At 41.6% G+C, this 15,463-nt stretch overlaps 1 protein-coding gene across 6 annotated transcripts in view; it reads left to right on the forward strand.

Moving 5' to 3' along the window:
- ELMO1 (engulfment and cell motility 1) overlaps positions 1 to 15,463 on the forward strand; it is a 561,177-nt gene that overhangs the window by 313,010 nt on the left and 232,704 nt on the right. For all 6 annotated transcript variants that reach the window (XM_047763106.1, XM_047763109.1, XM_047763107.1 and 3 more), the window contains one exon: positions 394 to 502. In XM_047763106.1, coding sequence (XP_047619062.1) covers positions 394 to 502 — 109 coding nt within the window. The remainder of the gene's footprint in view (positions 1 to 393; positions 503 to 15,463) is intronic.

Here is a 15,463-nt window from a genome sequence, read left to right on the forward strand (position 1 = left end):
ACATTCCCGTGGGAAAATATGTCATTGAATGTAGAAGTCTAAGTCATAGAAGGAGAGTTCCTGTCCCCAGGAAAGGGAAGACGCGGCTGGAAGGACAAGAGCGGAATTTTATCACATAAGGACGAGTCTCTATTGTACTGTTTTGAAAAACTCTCCATGGGCAGCTTTGTGTAAGTGGAAACCAAAGAGCAGACTGTTCTCTTACGGAGTTGAAAAAAAGGTTTTAGGAGGTTGGGAAAACATGAGAGAATATACATCAAGTGCAATTTCATTCTGCCCCCGAGAACCTTAGATTGGTGATCTGGACCAGACCTGTTACAGGAGAGCCAACATTTTTTGATGTTTTTCACTGACCGACTTTCCTTTCTGACCCATTCCTTTTCCTGCTTGCAGATCGTGCTTGAGAACAGTAGCCGAGAAGATAAGCACGAATGTCCCTTTGGCCGCAGTAGTATAGAGCTGACCAAGATGCTGTGTGAGATCTTGAAAGTGGGCGAGCTGCGTAAGTACACGTGTTTCGAACCCGGGTGTGAAGCTTGGCTGAGACCCAGCTTCCGGGCAGTCCCCTGACCCCACCCCCACCCCCCAGGAGGGAGTTTGCTAGGTGCTCCCAGCCGTGCACCAGCATTGCTGTGACGGAACAGTCTTTGGCTTGGGTTTCCAGTGTAGGTATTTCTGCGAGTCTGCTCTGGGAATAAACATTATGAAAATCTACTAGAATGGGAAAATGTGCGGATGTTGTGATTGAATTTCAAATATTATAGAAATGAGTATGTATCAAGACAGCCTTGCCTTTCAGACTCTGTTGAGGAAAAAGATCTGTGGATTTCTTTTTAAAAATTCCAGGTTTTAATACCCAATAAATCATTTTCTTTTTCCTTTTGAAACAATTTTTCTCCTACAAAGAAAAATTGGCTGCCTTAATGAAATCCCCTTGCTTCCAGGATCTGACTTGTTTAGAATGTTTTCTCTTAAGAAAGAAGGAACGATTGAAGAAAATGGGTATCTGATCATGAAAAATGTGGTGAAAGAGATGCTTATTGCTTTTTATTCCCTATATTACAAAATTTAGAAGAGGATACCTAGAAACAGAGGGTCTGATAGTTTTCTTGCCTTTTGCTCACTGGCATAAGTTAGCTTTAACCTGTTAAGTAAGGCAAATCTGATTTCACCTGACCGACAATCATTGTCAACATTGAGTCTCCCTATAGAGGCTGCCTTCCATTCCCTCCAACAGCTACAGAGCGGACACACATATAAGTTTTCCCTTGTGGGCTTAATAACATGGGCACCAGAAAGGCTGTTTAGACCAGAGAAACATCGGGTGTTTGGTATTACTGTGAAAGTATAAATATCTAGTCACCTGCTTGAGAGCTAAAATTATGGCCTGAAATGATTAATGGGAAATCTAATGATTCAATTGGAGAGGGGGTTATGTTTTATTTACAGATCAATAGGCTCTTTTATTTTAAAAATATAGAAAAAGCTAAGAATTTGAATCTATTTGACTAAGCACAGCAGAATTTACCCACCTCCAGTGTGGGTGGGCGGAGAAGCAGCTGAAGCTGACATGGAACTGCCATGGAAGTTCATTGCTTGGGAGCCCAAATTAGGGGCATTTTTGCATTAAGAGAGTAGCAGCGGACCTGAGAGGTTCCTGTGTCAATCCACGCAGGTTCACCAATCACCAACGTTAACCTTTCAGTTTACCTGGGTCCTTGATGTGAGTTATCCCTCCTACTCCGCATTAGACTGACTTGAGATTTATGTCTGCTGTGTCACTTTCTGTGCATTTTGCTGAAGGATTAAAGTCTTGAATCCAACAAATCCCCCCGAATTCCTCTGTCTCATAACCGTGATAATTCCAAGTTTATTGCAATTTGATGGGGAAAACTATAGACTGCCACTTGCTAAAAAGCATTGCAAGACCATCCAGGATTTTCAGAAACTGGAGGCCAGTCATGCTTTGCTTGTCTGGTCCTTCCTGTGTCCAGGTTACTGCCCTGTGACATCTTTTTCTTGCCCCTCCTTCATTTTCATCTTCCCCAGTGAAGATTGGCTCTCAGCTGTCATCCTGAAGGCAGCAGAAGGTACACTCTTGTACTTTGACTGAGAGATCCAGCTTTCTACTCTTCTCCTTTGCCCAACCAACATGTATCCATCATGCTAAAGGTTAGCTCAGCACAGAGACGTGGTGACTAGAGGGAGAAGGTTGCGGACAAGGGGCAGCTGGGTTCTGTCTCTGCCACTTACTATCTCTGTGTTCTTGGGTGACACACTCGCAAACTTCACTGGGCTCTCATATTCCCACATTTTCCCCAGAAATAGATTCGTAGTATTCGGGCTGATGATTTGAGTAGTCGTATGCATTTTGGCTCGATCACAGGTAACCTTAGTGGCTGAAATTGTGGTGAGAGGAGTGGGAGGTGTACCGTGGGGGTAGATGGTATTCAATCTAGAGGAACTAACTAGCACACGAAGGCCAAGTTCCGGGCTGTGCGTGGGCAAGGTAAATGTGGATCTAATTGGGTCTCTCCTCCCTGTCAGTGGGGCCCCATCTGGTGAGCAGACAGGACCCTTAGTGGCAGGAGGCTGAGCAGACAATTCTGCTCAGGTAAGTGTCAGCTCTGTGCTTTGGGGGAGGGAATTGGTACCAAATGGGGGCTGACCTCTGGCTGCTGTAGAGATGCCGTCCCAGACCTTTGAGGACCCAGGGAGTCAAGCCAAGAACCAGGACAGAATCCCATTCCTCTGGGCTGAGAAAACAGAGCGGGATCCCTGGAGGGCGCCAGATGCTTTTCTTGCACCATATATTATTCCAGAAGATAAGAACCTTCTGCTGCAGAGCAGGCTTCCAACATTCTGCCAGTTTGCTTCGCACCTGGTCAGGTCTGGTCTCCACAGAGAGGTTGGGCTTGGACAGCTGGGACCTGACATATTCATGGCAGGCTCCCTTCATCTAAGATGACAAATGCATTTACTCATTTGTTTCATAAAAATCTACTGATTGCTGACAATGAGCCAGGGACTAGGATGGACACTGAAGGTACAAAGTCAACCAGATATGGTCTCTGTTCCCCAGAGTCTTCCAATTAAGAAAGTGTAAGAATGAGATGGGACTGATATTTTTTCCTGTTAGTTATAAGTGTGCCTGTGTGCACACTCACACTATCTGTTCCAATAATTTTTCCAATGTTTTGATAATTTGAGTTTTTGGGTTGACCCATGCTCACCATCTACTGACGGCAAAGGCTCTTCTTGCCATTTTACAAGGCCCCCCAAAGACTCCCACATTTCTGAAATCTGCCAAACTAGCTGTTTTCAGCTCATGAAATATTAAAGGATTGCTCTATTCTGATTGAGTGCTAGACATCAAATGATGAAACACCCTGTAAGTAAGAGGAAAATTGCTTTTTAATGGATTGCCTTTTGTTCATTGCCATATTAAATAAGTTACTAATAGGAAAAGTAAATCTGAGTGCAGTCTTATGTTGGAGGAGATATCTATTTTTCTTCCTGGGAAAATTAGTTTTACATACAAATCCATCTTCCTTTGGTTTGTGTGTGTTTTCTTTTCTCCATTTCTAAGTTCATGGTTCTTCTCAGATATATGTTAATGATTGACCTGGACGATATGGTCATGTTACATCTATAAGCAAGCACTGAAGACTGAAGAAGTACCCAATTAAAATTCTAACTGATTTTTCACAAAAGTAGAAAGATTCAATTTCCTAGAAAGGCTTTGTCTTTTGATTTAATTTAAGGTCTGTAGAGGAAACCCATTTCTGAAATACCAATTATATCTTGGTGCCTAAAGCAAACATATTAATGTTCAGCTAAATTACTAATACCAAATATTTATGCATAGGGTTTTTCTGAGATTACTTTTTAAAAAGCACTCTTTTTCTGCATCCCAATTATTGACATTGTAAGATGCAAGCCTTTAATAGTGTGGTCCAAAAAGCAATGCCGGTTTATATTCTCAAAACACTTTCTGAAGGTTATTTAATTGAAATCTCTAACACCCCCAGGAACAAATCAAAATCAATAGCATCTATGTTTACTAATGAAGAGAAGACTTGCACTGACTGCATATTGTCTAAGGTTGCTGAGCTCAAACTGGTGTTCAGGATGCCCAAAGAAGGGTGCAGACAGAAACACCACAGTTGAGTGTTTGCATTTTGGTATCTCAATGACCTTTTGTGAATCACAGCGCAGCTACTCATCAGATGCCTTGGGCTTGCTTCTTCTCTGTGCCGAGCTTCAGGTTCCTTATCCAGAAAATAGAGATGCTATCTGCTGCACATAGTTATTGGCAGGATTAAATGGGATAAAGGAGGTTGCTTTAGTTGGAAGATGGATAGTTTTGTTTTGTTTTGTTTTGTTTTGGCAAGTGATAGGATCTTACACTTTCCATGAACATATTGCGAGTTACACAGGGGGAGGGAGTGCTCTGGTGTCAGTGGCCCTGGAACAATGTCCCTTGTTTCCTCACTTTACCTTCTGACTAAATCTTTTTAAAAACCTGCTTTCTTCATGAAGCTCGTTGGAGAGTGAGGCACTTGTGTTCTCTTAGGTTCAAGTTTGAAAATCTCTAAGCAGAATGCCGTGGTTGATCAGTATGTAGCCTCAGATCGCCATGGCCTGGGTTGTAGGATAGGCAGCCCCACTTAGAGGCAAAAGGTTGAGGTAGGAGGAAGCAAGTTTTCAAAAGAAGAGGTGTGTGTGAGTGAGTGTGGAGTGGGTGAGGGTGAGGGGAAGCAGGGAGGGTCCCCTTACCAGGGAAGGGAGGCATAGCCCAGACAAATCCTTAGATACTCAACACCGCGGTGAAGTCCTTATGAGAAAACCCAGCTCCTAACAGGAGCTACACATGGTAACTGCTGTTTTCGTTATTATCATACTGTCTCCCAAGCAATAATAAGTTGCTGAGGAATGGAAAGAAAACCTGATTTCCGGGTACAAATAGGTTAATTACTCATCCTTTGGCTATGTAGCACCTCATCCAGTTATACTGCAATTACAGGTAGAGCTAGGATGTTTATTTTTGTCTCTCATTCATTCACTCATTCATTCCAGAACTAGGGCTTCTGTCCTATGAGTCAGGGTCTTATTCCTGATGACCAGGACATAGAACACACGCTCCACCCTCAAGCAGCTCACTGACTGGAGAGTCTTTCACATAAACACATAATCATAAAACATTTTGCTATTTGTGACATTAGGGTAAGTTATACTGATGTCACCAGAAGGCAGAGTTCCGTTTTTTTCTATTCACGGGGAGCCAGGCAGGTTGAGGAAGGGGAGCATCTTGGAAGACGTCACATCTTCCAAGAAGAATATTCGAGTGTGTGGAATCACAAAGATGACGAGAAGAATAACCAGGCAGGCGGGGGTGTTGTGTGTGCGGTGGGTGGCAGCTGTTGAAGATTCCAAGCAGGGAGAACTGTAGGTGAGGAGACCAGGAGGTTTAGAGAATCCTGCAGGCTGCCCACCATGTCCTCGGGTTCCGCCTCCTCAGATTCAACCAATCCTGGCACCCATCCCCCACAGATACTGCGGGACTGTACTTCAATGTGGCTAAAGCGGGAGGCTTGAAGGAGCACGCAGATGGAGGAGGGGCTGACGGAAGAGGAAAGAGTCCGAGTGTCAGGATGTACAGTGCACCGTGCACAGGAGTTGGAGCTTCGCCAGGCAGTGGGAACCGAGAGATGAATTTTAACAACAAAAAAGAAATGTTCCAGTCCCCGGCATAAAATCCTAGGATTGGATTGTGTTTTCTGCGTGTGACAAGAACTTGCAAGCATGATAATGTACGGTGCTAGACCAGGACAAGCTTACCTTACTCTAGCCCTGGCCCAGACAATCCTTCAGCTGGGAGGCTTTCAGCAGCACGTGCTTGAAATCCTAATTCAAAATGGCCCATGTAAGAGCATTTACTGAATGTCACCATTTCAGAGATTAAGCACATCCTACGTGGCCTGGTTAACTGTTCAGTGATGTCATGGAGGACCCAGGTTCTCGTCTTTTAGTTCTGCCGTTCTTTTCTTTTTTTGCTTTTTAGGGCCATACCCACCGGATATGGAGGCTCCCAGGCTAGGGGTCGAATCAGAGCTGCAGCTGCCAGCCTCCAGCACAGCCACAGAGATGCCCGATCTGAGCCTTGTCTGTGACCTACACTGCAGCTCACGGCAATGCCGGATCCTTAACCCACTGAGTGGGGCCAGGGATCGAACCCACATCCTCATGGATGCTAGTCAGGCTCTTTACTGCTGAGCCACAGCAGGAAATCCAGTTCTTCTGTTCTTGGTGTACCAAATTTGTCCTCATGCTGGTAGCAAAACGGCAGCTACCAATACATGGTCCAGGTCAAAAAGAGGCTCTTTCTTCCAGTGATTCTCTTTTAGGTGTGCAGAATTGTTTCCAAAAGCCCTTCAGATAAGATACGGTACATTTGGGTGATATGGCTGTAGACCCAAAGACCCTTCAGCAAACTTTGTCTCATGTAGCATTGGCTCACACTATGGCCTGTACCCATGCCTGACCCAGGCTTTGAGAGGGGGAGTGGAACCTTCTGAAGGTCAGACCAATCATTAGCTTCTCCCTAGGTTGGAACCAGCCTTCCATGAAAGGCCATAGCATGGTAGGTAGTTGAAGAAAATTGAGGTTCTGTTAAGATTAGGGGGAAAAAAGCTACTTAAAACCCTTAATTCTGTCCCTTTACTTTAAAAAGTATTTTCTGCGTTTTCCTTACTGCTGCAAAAAACTATGACAAATTGAAGCCAGATTACAGCCTTCTGTCATTTTGCCTTTATTGGGAGTTGGGGAAATGCACAGTATTTTTTTTTTTTAAGTAGCAATATCAAAGGTTGCAGAAAAATGGAAATTGAAGTTTGATTATAATGTATTTCATTTTTCATCACCACAGTGCTTGGGCTCCACTACCTTACTTTGCTTTTAGCAAATGGCTATTTTCACTTCCTCAATTATGCTTTTGTGTGGGGGTTATTCTCAGGTGTGCTCTGAAGGGCAGACTGGACTTACGTTTGTGACTGGAGCCTTCATATTTCCCTGAGACAATTTGGCCATTTTCACCTGTTTGACCATTTGTGTAATTGGATTAAAATTTAATAACTACTTCTCTTTAAAAAAAAATGAGAACAAAGTCTACATCACACATTATGAAAATGTTCAGCACTCCCTTTCTTTGTCCTCCAGTAGAAATATTTATTATAACACAGCAGTGGTGCTGAGTGAAGCACCTTGTGTAATTCATCACCCAGAGCCTCTGCTTTAGCGAGTAAAAAAAAAAGAAAAAAACAAAGATGGGCAATCTGAAGGACTCTTCAGAGAGCACAGCAATGAAAATAGACACTTAATTCTGGGACACTGGTGTTTTTGTACTTTGAGAAATACCATCCGTCACTTTCTTAGAACACTCTGGCTAAAGAAAACTCAAGAAAATGAGCTTTTAACAATTAAACCTCTTAAGGACATTTTTTTTTTCCCTCCTAAGACTATGCTCCATGGAAAGTTGAAACCTCTCAGATCTTGACTCTGTCTTCAACGTATATATCCTACTTCTTCTTTCATATTCTACTTCAGCCTTAAGTTTAATGTAAAAACAGAGAAGAGCTGTTCAAGGGCTGAGCCTGGGTTGAGAAAGTTACATGCACTTTCAGCCCCAATTTAAAATGTTATCAGAGAGTATAAAAGTCATTCCCAAGTAATTGTTTCGAATAGTTACACAGTTGGTTTCAGGATTTATACTAGAGGTATCATAAGGCAGAGGGTCTGAATGTAAGTGTCTTATATTCAGAATCAGAAGGCCAAGGTTACAGGCATAACTGATTTTGTCTTTGGTTAAGGTGGTTAAGCCATCTTGCTCCTGAATTTCCCACTTGTAGCCTGGGCAAATTAGCATCATCATCATCATCATCATCATTCTCCTTTGAGAATCAGATGAAGAATGTAGGTTCAAGTGTTTTTCAAGAGACACCAAGATGTAGCCCAACCCATAACGTATTTTAAATTATAGGCAATAAAACTCTCCATCTAGAAATCCCTGAAGACACAAAGGAAAAGCTGTTAGAATTAATGTAATTTAGAAGAGTAGCTACATAGTGGATAAACAAAACTCAGTAGCATTTCTACATGTCAGCAGTAATTGGTTAATTATAAAATGTATAAAAAGGGTTTTTCTAGCAGCGGCAATAAAAAAGCAAACTGCTTCAGAATAATCGTAACAGAAAATATCTTGGACTCCTGCGAAGAAAATTGTAAGGCTTTACTAAGACGTGCAACACAAGTTTCAAATAAATAAATAAATAAGCAAATGGTGTCTTCCTGGTAGGAAAACATTAAAATTGTGATCAAGATCTGATTTCCCCAATCAGTGGGCAGGCTCATATCTCATACAAAATACCCATGGGATCTAGGATGGAAACTTCAAGGAATGACTGTAGAGCTCATTTGGAAGAATAAGGAGGTGAGAATTGTTAAGAAATAGACCTGGTAAAGAAGAACAACGAAAAATGGGCAGAAATATATATATATATTCCTTTTTCAAAAACATTTTTGGCAAGAAAGTCCAAAGAACTCATTTCTGTGTACCTTTCAACCGGCTTACCTACTGTTGTGTTAACATTTTGCCATAATTGCTTTACCATTTTCATTCTTTTTCTCTCTGCATATACTCACATACATATATTCACAATAGCCCCTAGCCTGGGAACTTCCATATGCCACAGGTGCAGCCTTAAAAAGACAAAAAAAAAAAGTGATCATAATAGGGAGTATGTGAAAAAAAAAATAAGACGGCAGAAAAATTTTTCATATAATTTGAAGGAAAAAAATCAAAATAAATAAAATGATTTTTTTTCCTGGCTGCACCTGCTTCATATAAAAGCTCCTGGGACAGGAGTGTAATCCATGCTACAGCAGTAACCTGAGCCACCACAGTGACAAGACCAGATCCTTAACTCACTGTGCCACAAGAGAACTCCAATAAAAATGATTTTAAATTGAATCCATCTCTGGCCTGTTATCTCTTAGAGCAGTAGGTCCTAGGAGCCCTGCCAAGCAAGAAGCTGCCCAGGATGGCTGTGGGGAGGGAGGTTCAGGGTATCCTGGAAGAGGCATCATCAAGGAGGCATGGATGAGAGCCTGGCTTAGAACATCTGCTGGCCGAGGGAGGTCTGAGAGAGGCTCACAGCTGCCTGCCACCTCCCCACTGCAGATCGGGGGGTGTGTGCTCCAGCTTTCATCACTTTCCCTTCTGTTCTTCTACCATACTGGGGATGTGGCTTACCTAAAATCCAGTGATTATACACATGAAAGACTATGGGTTTCAGGACATACAGCTTCTTCTGTAAGTAGTCACATCATAAAAAAAAAAAAAAAAAAGATAGACATCAAGTGACCCCAGTAGATGAAGGAGGCTGTTTGCATGGATGGCTTCTTCACTCCTCATCTGGGAAATCCATCTAGTATTAAAGTTACTAGTCTCACTTCAAAAATGTGAAGTGGGAAAACCATCTCCCCCTAGTTCTGCAGATGTCTGTCTCTTCCAAACCCCGGACTTAGACCCACCAGCAGTTTTCCTCCAGAGCATTGATCACCGTCCCTAACGTTTACTGTAGGAGTGTATTGCACCAGGTTAGGCGCTAATAGGTCCTAGGATGTTGTAAAAGTTGACTGTTCATTTGCGAAGGATGAAATTCGAGGGAAAGTATAAGCAGAATGTTGGGAGATTCAAATAGATGGTAAAGTGAAATAAAATAGATCAGGAAGAAAGAAAGGACTTAAAATAACAGAATCAGAATGCCAGCCTGCACTGAAATGATGATGAAATGCTAAGTTATAAGATTTTTAAGACCAAAATACACATGAGCAAGGCAGAAACAAACAAGTAAAAACCCAGAAGCATACCCACAGCTTCAGTCTTTAACACAATTCCTACAGTGTCCAGTGGAACCCAGAGTGTCCCCATTGGTTGGGAGAGCAGCATAGGACAGAAAGCTCTTGGATGCCTTTAAGAATTTCTTATCCTTAGCCTGAGGCCTGTGGATGGAGAGATTTTCCGGGTTGCTGGAGTGGATTAGGAGAGAGATGCCAACAGAAATCTCCCAACCCTGGGCACTTGAACTTCAAAATCAAAAACCACTTGTTCATTCAAAGATAAATGAATGTCTTTAAAAAACAAGACCGCAACCATTTGTTTGGTGCTTTCTATTTGGCAGGCAGTTCCTTGAGGTCAATTTTCTGTTTCAGCTAGAGCATCTTGATTTACAAATGCAGAGCCTAGAACTCCAGAAGAGTTGCAGTAGACGGAGGTCACAAAGACAGATGAGTTAACTGTTACGGGGACACTATTTAAAAGGAAAAGTGCAGTTGACTTTCAACTACTGCGCCAAACTCCCAACCACCGCCTTCATTTTTTTTTTAAAGAATGTCCTGTCTTCCTAACAGACTGTAAGCCCTTTGAGGACTAGACTCAGAGCGAATTTGTGTTCCATCCTAGCCTCTGATCTAGTGCTTTGCATAAAATCTGTGTTTAATAAGTATTTCCTGCATGAATAGAGCAGCTTTCTATTTGCTTCAGGGTCAGTTCCAAAAATATTCTTCAGACATCACTTAGTGTTTTAGGATCTCTGTGTTTTACCCCTCAATCTCTCAAACAGCATCCGTTTTTCTTCTCAAGTAAGTGAGAATGAGCGATGCAAAAGGGCTTCTCTTCGCCCTTCCCCCCACCTCCTCCCTGTCCCCCTCCTCAGGGTAATTTGGTGAGAGAGCCTTCTGGGTCCAAATTTGGAGTCGAAAATATCAACACTACAGTATGTTCCCCAAAGAGGAAAAGAATTATCTATTTTCAATCTTGTGTTTCAGAACACACAGCTGTGTGACTTCCTAATTTATTATATTCCCATCTGCCTCCAGAAAGCTCTCAGCTTGCTTCTTTTTTCCTAGCCATCCCCTTGGGATGGGAAATGGGGCAGACCTCAACCAATCCAGAATTTGGACTCCAGCGAGAGGCCAGTAACTGCTCCTCCGTAGATGCCTCCTGTCTCCTGTGCGAGCAGGTATGCCCCGCCACGAGTACCCGAAGGGAGCCAGGCCCCCGTGAGACAGCTGCTGTCGGTTAGGAAGCCAAGCTGCCAGCTTCTTGCAGGTCAGGGCCACCTGCCTGTGTGTCTCTCTGGAGTGTGGTCATTCCTGACTCTAGAGAGCAGGGCACGGTTTTGTGGCCCAGCAGTCAAGCCCGATGTGGCTTCCCTTAATTGAGCTTTCGAAGGGTTTTGGCCACAAGACCAGATTGCAGCTGTGGCCTGAGCATCTTTAGAAGTGTGAATCATTTTTTTTTTTTATTCCTGAAGAAGCTATTTTGAGCTTTATAATTTCTATTTCCATGTTGTTTTTTTCATAGAGTGAGTAAGGAGAATGACTTGCATTTTTTTTTTTTTTTCGTAGACATCTGCTGGTTTCTTTGCTCTTCTGTCTTGTATAACTCAGGCCAGTGATTTCTGAACTTCACTGCATGTTAGATTCATGTGGGGGAGCTTCTGTGGATAGAAATTCCCTCCATGGAATCCAGAAATCAGCATGTTTAATAAACTCTCCAGTTCATTCCTAGGCAGCCAGACCGGCCTCTTTAAGATGTGGCAATGCCTTTTGAATGCCTTTTCCTCTCCTGTGGTATAGTCTGGATCATGGTTAAGTGGTAATCTTTATGAGGTGGGAAGAGCTCTGGAAGACCTGGATTCTAATTCTACATCCACTACCGACCAGCTCTAGACAAGCCTCTTATCCTAGGTGGTCCTCAGTTTCCTCTGGTGAAAACGTTGCTATTGCCCAGGTGGCCACCAGATCCAAACTGCAGTGCCAAGCAAGGTCCTCTTTATGTACCCAATTCGGTGACCCTAACCTTGGAATTAGAGAGCTAGAACTTTGCCATTGTCAGTTCTCGCAGGATGTATGTCTAACCTAGATTGGTTAGTGGATTCTGTGCAAAAGCAAAGAAAAGATGCCCAAAGACCTTGTGAGGAGGCTTCTAGTGATAAGGCAACAACCTCCCATCATGGACCAGAGGACTTGCAGATATGAGTGCTCTTACCTTTTAAGCATAAAGTTGAGTTAAGTGTGCCTTTCCGCCTCTGATTTTTTTCCTCCTTTGAAATATCAGATTTATTGCCAACAGAGTCCTTTGAGAAGAATTAAACTTTAATTTTGCCAGAACAGGAAAAAAAAAAAAACCCACATTCCTCTCACTTTATTCTTCCATGCCTAGCTGATTTCACACTGTCTTTTCCCACCTTGGCATCCTCTCTCCTGGCTTTGGTGGCTCTTGCCACCATGGTGCAATGGGGCTGTTGGGGGCTGAAGCAGATGCCCCGCCCATTTTTACTTGGAAAACAGGAATGTTTAAATAATCCTAAAACTTGGAAGAAGACACAAGGCTAAATCCAAATGCTGCTTAACATTTCTGCAAGTCATACCTCTCCCCACTTTGAGAAGCACAGCTCTAATTGTTCTTTGGCTTTATTGGTTATTTCATGGTTTGAGGAGTTGCTTTGCAGTGGAGCCCATAGAATCCTACCAAATTGCACAGACCATCCCAGCTTGGCCAGATCAGAACTAATCTTGCTGCTCTTCTGTGTGGTTAATGTCATCAGAGGAAATCTCAAATTTAAGGCTTAGGGGAGTTGATTAATAGTTTTGATCAATTTTTTTGTTTTGGATTAGGAGTTTACCTTAACGAATATACTGTAACAAATTCCTTCTAAAAATGAGCTACTGCTGTGGCTAGGGCCTGATCCCCAGCCTGGGAAGTTCTGCATGCTGCCTGGGCAGCCAAAAAAGAAAAAAAAAAAGCTAATACCATGCATGTTACTTTGTAACCTGATTCTTTTCACTTAGGATGTTACCGACTTCTTTTCTTTCAGTAAACAAATTCACTTAGAGTTTATTCAAATTTTAACAGTTGAATAATATTTCACTTCATATATTTTATATTATATATATATATATATGCACACACACACACATACATAGATTTTTTTCCATTATAGATCATTACAAAATATTAAATATAGTTCCCTGTGCTATACGGTAAATTCTGGTTGCCTATTTTATGTATACTAGTGTGTATCTGTGAACCGTCCTCATTTACTCCCCATTCCCCTGTCCTTTATAGTAACCACAGATTTGTTTTCTATTTTGTGTATGCATTTATTTGTATTATTTTTTAGAGCCCACATATAAGTCATATCATATATTTGTCTTTCTCTGTTCAGCTTATTTCACTCAGCATGATAATCTCTAGGTCCATCCATGTTGCTGCAAATGGCAATATTTCATTCCTTTTTATGGCCAAGTAATATTCCATTGTGTCCATGTACCACATCTTCTTTATCCGTTTATCTGTGCATGAACATTTAGATTGTTTTCATGTCTTGACTATTGTGAGTAGTGCTGCTGTGAACATTGGGGTCCATGTGTCTCTTGGAGTTTTCATCTTTTCTGGATATATGCCCAAAAGTAGGGTGGTGGATCATAGTTAACTCTATTTTCAGTTTTTTAAGGAACCTCCGTACTGTTTTCCATAAGTGGCTGCAATAATTTGCATTAAAGTGGGGCTTTTTTAAGAGTGGAGGAAATTTTGGCACTTTTGGTGCTCATAGGAGAAAAGACACAGTAGAGAGGGAACATGGATGGGGGTAGAGAGCTGTATCTTTGTGGCTATGTCTTTGCACACCTCATCAGTAATTTCCCTAGTGAAATGTCCACTGATAGATCCTGAATCAAAGAGCACATACATTTAGTATTTTTTCAGTCGAATGGAATATATTGTCATTGTTGAAAAAATTTAAATGCAGAGAAGCAAAGTAATAATTATCCATCATCCTACCCAAGATAGATTGATATATATCTTTTTCCATTATAGTGAGAATAAACCTTAATATTTAAAATATTCTGTCCTTTCCATTTCTTATATTGTGACTATCCTCTTACAACAATAAATATATAATTATATATGTCACTGCCTGATGGATGCTTAAATTTCATTTTGTGGATCAACTATTATTAATTTGCAGGATGCTTAATACAGAATATTTAGGGATGCTTCTATTTTTTGTGGAAATAGCCCTCTAATGACCATCCTATAATTTGACCTGATTATTTCCTGAGATTTAATTCTTAAGTAGAAGTCCTATGTCAAATGAAATTTGCAGTTCTACAGCTTTTTATTCCTTTACAGTTTACCCATGGAAAGGTTGAAGCATTTGCACTCCACTGAGCAATCATGTAGATTTACACATATGGTTTAACACAGTTTTTTAAACTACTGAAAAGACTCAGGGGTCGAGGAAGAAACCTAACTGGGATGGTGGGATCCGGAGTGATAACATGAAGGGAGATGTTCAGATAGATAGACATAGGTCTAATAAGATACATTATATTTGAGAGAGTTTTGTGGATCTAGATAGGATCTATATTTGCACACCACAGCCACATTATGACTTTCATGAGCCCCAGGTGCTTTTGCCTTTGTGAGCGGCTTCTCTGTAAAACAGTATTAAAATTCGTAGTTTAAGACTGCAGAGTCATAAAGATGACGATCATCCCGGCTGGATTTATTATTATATGTTCATTATTACCCTATTTTTTTTTCTCCTGATTTTCAAAGCAATTCAAATGAAACTTTCAGGGCTTGAACGTATCATGGATCCTCAGAACCGTGGCTGCCAAGCCCCATGGACAGATCAGCCCTGATTATGTTTCTCTATACTTCTAAAACTTTTAGTAATGAATAGATATTACCTATGCCACAAAAAATAAAAAAATAAAAGAGAAAAATGTCAGACTAAAATGTATAAATATCCCTGGCCTCTAAATAGTTTTGCTTCACTTTACCCATGAAGGGAGGAGATACCTCTTTGCTCATATATCCCGCCCCGTTTCTTCATTATCAGTGGACAGTAGTGGGAGACTTGGACACGGTAAAGGAGAGGAAAAGTAAAAACTCACCAGCTTCCCTCCCAAACTCGCTGCTCCTTCTGATCCACTAACTCCCCAGGTGTCCACCCCAAAACTTTACGTCATTCTTTGTCACAGCCTCACGTCCACAGTGAGTCCATGGCCAAGTCTTGTTGGGTCAGCACCTAAAGGTTTCTTGCTTTTTTTAAATTGATAGATAATTGACATGTAACACTCTATTAGTTTTAGGTGTACAACATATTTGGGAAGAGATGCTGATATATGTATATAGTGAAAAATGGTGATCAGAATGCATTTAGTCAACACCCAGCACCTCCCATAATTACAAATTTGTGTGTGTGTGTGTGTGTGTGTGTGTGATGAGAACTTCTAAGATGTCTCTCTTAGCATTGTTCAAATATATACTACTGTTCACTCAGCGTTGTTATCTCTAGTCACCACACTGTACATTACAACCCACTGATTG

This window comes from Phacochoerus africanus, chromosome 16 (assembly GCF_016906955.1).
Source record: "Phacochoerus africanus isolate WHEZ1 chromosome 16, ROS_Pafr_v1, whole genome shotgun sequence".
NCBI classification, from domain to species: Eukaryota; Metazoa; Chordata; class Mammalia; order Artiodactyla; family Suidae; genus Phacochoerus; species Phacochoerus africanus.